We start from the raw sequence: 10,408 nt of genomic DNA on the forward strand, positions 1-10,408 counted from the left end.
CCCAGCCACTCAAAAGCACCATTTCTAACCCTCTGGAGTCTCAACTGACCCTCGATTCTCTGCCACTCCTGCTTTGTCAGTCCTCGGCCTTGGGAAGCACCCTGTCTTCTCTCTGTCCTCGCCTCTGGCCATGTCTGGCTTGCTAGGGAATGTCACAGTCCGTGACAGAGACGCGTGTGCTGATGTCACCTGGCTCCATGTGGCTGCCCAGCAACGCTTTTGATTCCCTTCCTCTGCTTGTCCCTGATTCCATTCCCTAAGGCTCTCTACATTCTTCTCCAGCTGCCACCCCTCCCACAGCAATTTCGTGTTTAGATCTCTTGTGTTTGAAAACAACGGAAAACCAGCCAACCAAACAGAAAACCTTCCGTGTTCTTGCTACCTGCCTAGGCATTCCCTTTGCCACCAAACGCCGGGGAGAAAACACTTACCCCTTCTTCTTTCTCACCACCTCCTTAAATCTCACAATTTGGCGTCTGCCTCCCAGCTGCTCTTGCCAAGGTCACCTGTGACTCCCTGATTTCTCAGTGGGTTTCCCCCCAAATTCTTCTCTCAGTGCTTCTGGGGCCTCTGACACTGTTGATCGGCTGCCTCCCTAAAACCCACTTCTCTTAACTTCTCATACACTATTGTCTTGACACTCTTTAAATCAGCTTACGTTAAATTATCAAGTACTTTAGTTCAGTGCAGCTGTTGTGCTAAAATGCTGTAGGGATGCAAAGACAAATAAATTGTGGAACCTGCCCTCAAGATGCTATCTGCTTAAAAGGGAGACAGACACACTGAACTCACCCTTTCCTTCCCTTCTCCAAACCCTACCTGGAGAGGCCATGCAGAAGCACCAGCTGTATGTTAGGCACTGGAAGGACAGCGGTGATGGTGACAGCAGACACCATTGCCTCCCCGCGAGGCTTACAGGCCAGCACCCTCAGGGGAGGGACACCATCATGCCTTCCCTGTCTCCCGAGGATTTCACCTGGGTCTTTCTGCAGCTAATCAAATTCTGCCTTGGATTTTAGCATTTGGGGCAAGGGATCCCTTTTCTAGGTGGTTTTGTTCAACATGCTGATTGAACACCTTCTTTGGGCTTGCGCCTGAGCTGGGATAGAGAGATGGGGCAAACTCGGAGTCTGCTCCCCAAGAAGCTCACAGTACAGGACTGTGCGATATGCCTGCCTTCTCCCGGTATTCTGTACAGCCCCTTGCTTCGTGCTGCTACTCATTTTGCCCCAGCGTGAAGACAACCCAGATGCCCTCTCCTTATCTCATTAGGCAGGAAACAGGCCTGTAGGAAATCTAGACAGAGCCAGGGCAGATATCCCGTCCAGAAGAGCCTGGACCCCTCTGTGGGGCATGTTCCCTCCAACTTGGGGCAGTCCGCAGAACCCGGCTCAGCCACGAGCAGGTCCAGTAGCTCCCGCACCTGCACTCACGCACCGGTCGATAGTTTCAAGTAAGCTGGTCTTCTCTCCCCAGATGGATCAGAGGCTCCGAGTGATGGCGGGAGCCAAGTTAGGTCTCAGACTTCTCTTGCATTTCCTATTCCCATTAGCAGAATGATGGGCAGGTCTTTAAAGTATTTGTTGATTGCTTGACCTCACCATCATTTGTTACTTCCTTTGCTTAGGGCACCGTCTCCTGGTAAAATACCTCTGTGTTACCTGGGAGCAGTCAGCCCCTTAAATTACCCCACGGCTCTTCTCTAGAGAGTCCGGCAGGCCGATCTGTCCCAAGCAACCTGTGATTACTAATCCCTGCTGCTGTGGCCAGGCACCTCACCTTTATTGTTTCTCTTATCCTTCAAACAGTCTTAGAAGGCTGTTCATTATCCCCGTTTTACAGACGGGGAAGCTGGAGAACAGAGAGTTTTAAGTAATTTGTCCAAAGTCACTGGACTTGGAGCCTAGGTCATCCCTTGAATAGCATCTAACCGATTCACTTGCAGACCAATCTGAGTTTTTCTCGTTCCCCCTAACCTGCTCACACTGGAAAGAAAGGAGTGGAGTCACGGCTGAGACTTGTGACTTGGCCACCGTCAGTCATGCTCCCCAGAACAGGAAGGGTATTGAGGTGAGGGTCACTGCCGGGGGCCCCAGTGGGCTGCCAGAGGTGGGGGTACTGGCGAAGCTGAGGGCTGACTGGTCATGGCTGACCAGAGGGGCAGGTGGACAGCTTTGCAGGGAGACAGACCTACAAGACCCTTAAAGTAATCTTGAGAGGTGAGGCGGGCTAAGCAGGGAGGACAAGATGTTGGAAGGACTAAAGGAACGCCCGCGGGTGGAGCCGAGTGTGCTGTGTACACACGCTCCCTGCAGACAGGGCAGAGCCTCTTCCCCAAGCTCTTTGCCTCTCTGACCTATCCCGTGGACTGGCAGGCTCCAAGCCCACGGGCCTGTGGGAGCCCAGGAGGGGAAGGGTCAGGAGAGCGAGTGAGGAGGGCCAGGAGGAGGGGGCAAGGCCAAGCAAAGAGAGGCCCAAAGTCCTGGGGCAAGCATTTTATTTGTTAATACAAGAATAGAAATTCTGCAATAAATATCATCTAATAAATAACATCTCCAAATAAATAAATATTAACACAACAAACTTAGAGTCATGAGTGGGTGAGGCTGGGGGGCAGGGCCTGGGGGGGCTGCCCCCGCACCCCGCAATGCTACTGCAATGTAAACTTTCAGGGAACCCTGCGGCTGTGGCTATGGTTGCCCTCCCCAGCCTGGGCAACCCACAGCCCACCTGGAAAGGAGGTGGGGGGGAGGCACCATGATGCCGGCGACAAGATGCAAGGCTGCCATCCTGTGCCACCGACTGCCTTGGTGATCCCCTGGGTCCGGTCTGTCCCTGGCCCTATGCTTTCAGTATGACCTCCAATGCAGACCCTCCTTCTTCCACTTTTAAATCCCATTTCTTCCTGTTTGGACCTGCCACCGTGTGTATTGCCTGAATCGGATGTACTGAGTTACTTGGGGATAGGGGAGCAACACCCATCGAAGAAGAGTGGGGCAGCCAAAGGGCTTCTCCCCAGAAAGGCACGTGCTGTGGTGGCCCCCCTCCCTGCCCTACAGGCACGCTTCCTGGAAGTGCCACTTGAGGGGTCGTGTGGCACTGGCGAGTGCCAGGCAGGACGCAGGAAACTCTGAGAGCCTTTGCACCAACTTGAACCCCTGCGGGCTCCCTTGAGCATCCCTTCCTGTGGCAATGGGACAGGGCCTATTGCACCTCTTCCCCAGACCTGCACGACTTTGGGAAGCAGGGAAGGGACAGGCCTTATCGCATCAACCCTCTTCCAAGTCCGGAGAGGGCCAGAGGCTCATGGCTTTTGTCTCCTGGCTCAACAAGTGTTGGCATACAGGTTTCTCCCTCCCCGAGTGGGAGCAGGGTTTGAAGGAGGAGGGGAGAGGGGAGGTGGTAAAGGTCAGAGATCAGAAGCCGTGGGCCTCCAGGTGCAGGGTGACCGCAGCCGCGGGAGGCTGCATCTTCTTCTTGAGCCGGTTGAAGTCTTTGGCTGAGCGCCACAGCCAGGTCTGCAGCTCCTTCAGCAGCCAGAAGTCGTCCATCTTCTGGAGGAAGTCGCTGTGGGCAGGGCCAGGGGCCCAGGTGGGCTCAGTTCCGGGCAGAGGCTGGGGCAGCGGGTAGCCCAGAGCCGCCATGACGCCCGCGATGCTGCCCAGCAGGCCCTGGAGGCTGGTGCAGAAGTGGGCCAGGCTGCGGCGCAGCTCAGCCGTGGCGGCCTGGCGGTCGAGGCCTCGCAGGTAGCACAGCAGGTGGCTGTAGGCCTCATAGTTCTGGGTCAGCCGCAGTTTGTCGTTGAGGCTTCGCCACACATCCAGGTTGACGGTGGCCCTGGGCAGGGTCTCTGCCCCCAGCCGAGGTGGGTTGAAGTCAGGCTCGTTGAAAGGGGGGCCCAGGTAGTTCAGCTGTGAAAAGGAGAGGGCGATGGGGAAGGAGGAGGGCCGAGCAGCCAGCGGCCACCAGGAGATACCTGCCCCCAGAGCTGCTATGTCCTGTGTCCCCTGACACTGGCCCCGTCTCCACACTAGGCCCCTCTCTGTTCCAGGGCCTCCCCCAAGTTTCTCCGGGGAAGTCATTTGCATGGAGGTGACAGCTGAAGCAGTGGGGGTGATGAACTCTCCTATGGAGAGGTGTAGAAAGAGAAAAACTCGCAGGAGATACTCAGGGAAGACGTGCTGATTGGCTGTGTGTGCAAGCCTGGGGAGCGTGCGCACCGTGGGGCAGGGCAGAGAGGAAGAGGAGCCAGGAGGACCCAGGAGGCCAGGCTGCAGAGGTGGAAGGTGGACCAGAAGAGTGCAGAGCCAAGAGGAGGAGTTCAGAAGGCAGCAGTGCTCAACAGTGTGGCTGCAAAACAGAGATCAAGGAGAATGAGCCTTAGAAAATTCTGTTGAGTTTGGTAAGAAGGAGGTGCCTGACGACCTTGGAGAGAGCCGCTTCAGTGTCCTGGAGGCCAGATTGCAGGGGGTTAAGAAGGGAGTGGGTGGAGAGGAAGTGCAGGCAGAGGGTGTAGACCACTCCTTCAAGAAATTTGGCAGGGAGAGCCAGGAGAGAAGAAGGGTCGGGAGCTAGAGGGGGTAGCAGAGTCAAGCTAAGGTTTTGGCCAGGGAAGGAAAAAGCGGGTGGAAAGGCAGAGCGGCCCGTGGGAATCAGAGCTCCATTTGCCTCCCAACATGCCTGGTCTCACCGGCCGAACGGCAGGCGACAGGCGGTAGTCACGAAGCACTAAGTCCCCCAAAGAAGGGCTCACAGGAGCAGGGCTGCAGAAGGAAGAAACTGAGGCAGTCTCAAGAGTTGGGCTGGAGGAAGGGTACAGGAGGCAGTCTAGGGAAGAGGACAGAGCTTTGCCAACCCTCGAGGGAGAGGCCTGGGGCCCAGGGAAAGGGCTGAGGGGGACGTTGCAGCCAGAGAGAAAGGGAGCAGAGAGGGGCGAGGCCTGGGATAGGCAAGGGCCCAGGGGGAGGTTCACACGCTGACAAGCACAGAGACAAACTAATTTCCTCGGTGTATCCTGGGGCTGGAGCCAGCTCCCCCGCCACCCTCCTCCCCTTTCTTTCCCTGGCTCCAGAGTAGGGTCTGGGATGTGAAAGAGGAACACGGGAAGAGGGGGCCGGTTCCCCATGGTCCTCGGCAACTCTGACCCTCTTTCCTTCTCTCCTGGGCTCTGGGAACACCTCTGGACTGCCCCCAGATCCTTATGGCACAACTTCCATCCACACCCTGAACCTCCTGCCATTACTGGCCTGGCTTCCTTGTAGCCCCCTTCCCTCAAGTCCCCCCTAGGAGGCCCAGCTAGGATGGGAGAGGCAGACAGAAGGGAGGCCCATGGGTCCAGAGCAGCAGGGCCCCAGGTCTGGGGCAGAGGCGAGCTGGAACACAGGCATGGGAGGTGGGGCCCCTCCATCCCCACCCAGCCCCGCCCGTGCAAGAGACACCACAACACGGTGTAAACAGAAGAGACTTCCCCGGCCCCCAGGGGGAGGCGGGCGGCTGGGCGGGCAGCCAGTGGGGCAATGGGCCAAGGCGGGTGCGAGGCCTGCCCACATGCCTAGTCCTGGGGCCAGGGATGGGGGGGGCACCTAAGAGGGAAGGGCAGGAGATAGGCCAGACCGTTTGTAACCATAGGGCCCCCGTGATCACCAGTGCTCAGTGGGACCCCCTCCACCATTGTCTCTCTTCCACCAACTTCTCTTCTCATTCGTTGCCCAGCTCCCAGACCTTTCAGCTGCCCTGGGTACTCACGTAGGTCCCAGCCAAGCTGCGGAGTTGATGCTCCAGGTAGCGGGTGAGGTCGTAAGTTTTCTGGATGGAGGGGCCAGGCCCTGGGTCCCCTGTGCGATTGAGGGCCGGCACTGCGGGGAGGTGCCAGAGCACAGTACACAGGCAAGCTAGCATCCCCCACGAGTCCCCTGTGGACAGGACGGGCAAGAAGCATGAGGGCGGGCCCAGGCCCAGTGGAGGAGGCAGCTGGCAGCCCCTCAGGTGTCTGTCCCCACCTTGGGCTGGGGGCGGGTGGGCCGCCAGATGGGAGGCAGGGGGGATGGAGGAGGGGAGCGTTCCTGGCCAGGGTGTGTGTGTATGGAGGCATGTATGTGTTTGAGGACCAGGACTTGGCTTGTGTGTATCACAGCACACATTGGAGAGCATATTAGTGTGTTAGCCGAGTCACCATCTGTAGGCCGACATGTATGTGTGCACACACGGAGGGACGGGGCCAGGCCAAGGGTCTGTGAATCCGTATTCCCGGATTCAGGCTCCTCTCCCAGCCTCCCAAGCCCACTGGAGCCAAGGCGTGGGGAACAGCACGTGTCCCTGATGCCGGCTGAGAGCAGTCGGCTCTGGGAAGGGCCCGAGAGGCTGCCCCGAGACAAGTCCAAGCCCAGCCATAGGAGGCAAGGGGTAGGGTTAGATCACCAGCGTCAGGCTGAAGGACACAGGGCTGGCTCCTGTAGTCAGTGGGGGGTACATTCTAGCATAGGATTCCGGGGTGTGGACTGGCTGCAGGGTAGAGTTTTGTCCCATTCTTATCTAGGAGGTTGGATGGGGAAAAGTTTGACCTGAATGGGTTTGTTGTTTGTTTTTTAAGATTTATTCATTTATTTCAGAGAGAGAGAGAGAGAGAGAGAGAGAGAGAGAGAATGAGTGGGGGAGGGGCAGAGAGAGAGGAGAAGCAGACTCCCACTGAGTGTAGAGCCTGACTGGGGGCTCCATCCCAGGACCCCGAGATCATAATCTGAGCCGAAATCAAGAGTTGATGCTTAACCGACTGAGACACCCAGCCTCCCCGAATGGGGTCCTTTGATCAGCCTGCAGTGAAGAAGGTGGGGGTGGGGGAACTGAAGGGGAGGAGGAGAGGGAATATGATGTATTTGATGGGTTTGGTTTGTCAGCCAACGGTGCTGGAAAGTTTGCACGTCTTGAGATACCATAGCCCAGGGGTCAATTCTATGAGGACAGACATAGGCAGCTGGGAGACATGATTTTCCCAGCTTTTAGGTAAGGTCCAAGGTGAAGAGAACAAGGCCAGGATTCAGTGGGCATTGGGACTGGGTAAAGGCAATTAGGGTTAGGTTGGGTGAAAGCTATAATTGGCATTGGGCTAGGTTAGGTTTAAGGACTGGGTTACTTTTAAGGTTTCAGGTTAGTTTATTGGGATTTGGCTGAGTGAGTGTGGTTGAGGTTTGAGTCCAGCTGGGGGATGTGGTTAGGTTTGGACAGGCACAGGGTTCGCTGGGGCCAAGGTTTGTGAATGTGTTGATTTAGAAGTTAGCTAGGGTAACACATGGCAAGTCACAAAGAAAGGACTGGTTTGGGTTTTAAGCTTGGGTAGGTGTGAGATCATGAGTAGTTTCTTCTTTCTTTTTTCTACTTTCAAAGTTTTATGACATATGTTATAGACATATGTGATAGAAATGAGTTGGATATACATTTGACAATTTGTACTTAGGGGAAGTTTGGAGTTAGTCGTAATGCTGGGTCAGGGTTTTAGAGAGGGTTTAAGACTCAAAATGTGGAGAATGTCTCTTCCGAGGGTGTAGGGTCAGGTGGGGACTTCTGCAGTGGCCCAGCCCTTCAGTCTTGACTCTTTCAGATGCTTGGCTGGCAACTTTATTGATGGAGCATGAGAGTGGGCAGGGTGGGGGAGAGCACCAGTCTCAGAGACTGCCCCTGGGAATGAGGGGCTCTTGGTTTGACAGCATGAGTACATGCATGCGCAGACAGACAGCAGGATCAGATCCGTGACTAACTCCCTTGTCCTTGTCCCCGTCTGCAGCCTGTGGCTTCCCTTCTGGTGCTCCTTTCCTCATTCTGCCTTTCCATGCTAGCTCCTGCTGACTCTGCCTTCCTTTCTATTCACTCTTCCTCACATCCCAAGAGAATTCCAGGCCCTTCTCCTCTGCACGAAGCCTGGGGCTACCCTCAGCCTGGAGCTCTGGCAGAGTCTCTTCCAAGATCCTAAGAGCACAATATGGGGTTAGTTTTGGAGGTTGGAGACCTGCTGAGGTGTGCAGTGGCCCTTCCAGCCTTGAGTTAGCAGCAATGCTGAGGATCCCAGCTGAAACCCAGATTGGGAGCTGGGCTCACCTCTTTCCCCCACCCTGCTCTGGGCAGCCCTTCTGGCCAGAGTTCTGAGCCTGGGTTTTGCCTATGCCATGGAAGAGGGTGAGGGAGGGGCACGTGGTCAGGACCCCAACTCTGGGCCTTGTTTTCCCCTCCCCTTCTGGGCCCTGTGGGACATCCCTGGGGAGAACTGGCTCCCTATGCAGGGACAACAGGGGGAGAAGCCTTTGGATAAACAAGAGCTAAGTCATCTGGGCAGAAAAACGGCTCATGAAATTAACCAGACGAGGCCGGTGTTTCCAGGAATATTTCAGTTCTGAGGTAACTGTGTCACTGCAGGCTGGGGGGTGGGGGCAGGGGAAAGAGCAGAAGGATCCAACTGACCGACCCATGGAGAGAGCCAGAAAGAAGGAGGGAGTCTCAGGTATCTAGAGGGAGAGGAGGCTAGGAGAGGAGGAAGGGGACAGGGCTCTCCTCTCTATTACAACTTCCACTCTGGGCAAGATGTCCCCATATCTCAGGCAGCAAACTGATAGCCATCTGGGGCAAAGAACACCTGTGGTTTACTTGTAAGAGTGGAACTTGGTGCAGCTTGCAGCTTGCCTGCATCTCTGGGAGGGAGAACTAGGTGGGCATCCTGGAGCCCTCTTCCATCCTTCTCGCCAGGCTCAGGGTGTGCAGGTGGACTGGGCCACGGGGGGCTGTGTCCTGGGCCCCCTCCCCCAGTCCTGGCCCCTAGCCCAGCCCCCACCCCAGCTCTGCCTCTGGCTGCTGCCCACTGATTGTTTACATCCCGTCTTCCCTTGTGTTTATAAATCCGGCTGAGCACGTGAGGAGCTAATGAGTGCAGCTCACGTTTCCTGCTGGAGCCCCCCACCCCCCTATCCTGGCCCCCACCCGGGCGGCCCCTAATTCCATCCAGATCCCTGGGCCCTGGGAACCTAGGCCCCCCTCATGAACACACACACTCAGCCCACGCAAACGCATGGCCACCCTGACACTGCTGCACAGGCAGGCATAGCCGCGAACGCGTGTCCTTAGCCAGCTGCCCCTTGATCCCTGGCCTGTATCCTCCAAGCTGACTTCATTCTGTGAGGGTGGGGGGCTCGGCGGAGCAGATGTGCCAGGGCAGCCAGGGTGGGTAGGACAAATCAGCCAGGAGACTCTGCACCTGGGATTGGTGCATAAGCGCTATCGGCGAAAAATGTAGGAGCCAGGGGGGCATCGCAGAGCTCCAGAGGTGCTGAAAAATGTGGGAGCCAAACGCTAAGGCTCCGCCCTCAGGCTAGACCAGGACCAGCTTCCCCGGTGACCTTGGAGGGATCTGTTGAGGGGAATTGGGAGAAGGAAGTGGTTTAAGGGGTGGTGTGTCCACTATAGTGTGAGATCCAGGCACTGAACTATAGGAAATGGCCCTCGGGGGCTCCTCCTGACGTGCCTCCTCAGGGAAAGGCCCACAGAAACAGCCCATCTTTCCTTGTCCTCTGGGCTGGCTGCCCTCCCCCCATCTCTTCTCCCTTCCAGCCTCTCCTTGGTTCCCTCTGCCCCAGGCCACTGAGAAGTGCTTAGCGAGAAAGAGTACAAGTAGGCCCAGAAGTCAGTAGCCCTAGCTTTGCCACCAAACCATCAGGGGACTGGGCTTGCGCAAGGGCTGCGTGATGCACACTGAAGTCCCTCTCAGCGGAACCGCATGGGCTCCATCTCTGCTGTTGTCCTCAGCAGCCCCCTCCCTGCCCTTCTCTTCCAGCCTAAGTGACAGAAGAAGAAACTGAGGCCCAGGGAAAGAAGCAGACAGGTGGGCGGGTGCCTTGTGAAGTCAATATGGATACAGGAGTTGAGCTGTCGGAATCAAAGGGTGCTGGATTGTGCTGCAGGAGGACCCCAGGTGTTCCCAAGGGGCGCAGGATGAAGCCAGGGGAGCTCAGCAGCCAGCTGAGAGGCAGGCAGGGGGACGAAGAGAAGGAAACGGTCTGGGCAAGTGTGTGGGTGAGTTTGAAAGGGTGTTGTTATTCAGAGGTGTGGGAGGGGCTGGGAGGGAACGGGCAGGAGCCAGGGTGTGAATAGGCAGGTGGGATTGGATTGTGGGGAGGAATGTGAAGTGTCACTAATAGAGTAGCTGGTGTGGTCGGGTGGTGTGCACAAGTGTGAACGGAGCAGTAGTGTGGGGCTCTGTGGAGGGGAGAGGGAGCCATGACACCGGTCTGGAAGAGAGACTGGGGATGGGAGGGCTGCTAGGTGACACTTGCTGCCATCTGCCTGGCGCCTGTTTTCTCCCCTGGTGGAGTGTGTGGCTCCAGGGCAGTGAGGGGGGCAGATCCAAACTGTGGGGGGGGGGTGCTGTCCG

General features: G+C 56.7%; 1 protein-coding gene across 1 annotated transcript; it reads right to left on the reverse strand.

Moving 5' to 3' along the window:
• Nucleotides 1–2,488: 2,488 nt before the first annotated feature.
• On the reverse strand, nt 2,489–8,877 carry CLCF1 (cardiotrophin like cytokine factor 1). Its single transcript, XM_011227540.3, has 2 exons — nt 5,746–8,877; nt 2,489–3,911 (listed from the first exon to the last, which is right to left on the reverse strand). Exons 1-2 carry the CDS (start codon nt 6,148–6,150, stop codon nt 3,417–3,419), a joined length of 900 nt encoding a protein of 299 aa, XP_011225842.2. The 5' UTR covers nt 6,151–8,877; the 3' UTR covers nt 2,489–3,416.
• Between the last annotated feature and the right edge of the window lie 1,531 nt (nt 8,878–10,408).

The sequence above is a fragment of the Ailuropoda melanoleuca genome, chromosome 16, assembly GCF_002007445.2.
Source record: "Ailuropoda melanoleuca isolate Jingjing chromosome 16, ASM200744v2, whole genome shotgun sequence".
Taxonomy (NCBI): Eukaryota; Metazoa; Chordata; class Mammalia; order Carnivora; family Ursidae; genus Ailuropoda; species Ailuropoda melanoleuca.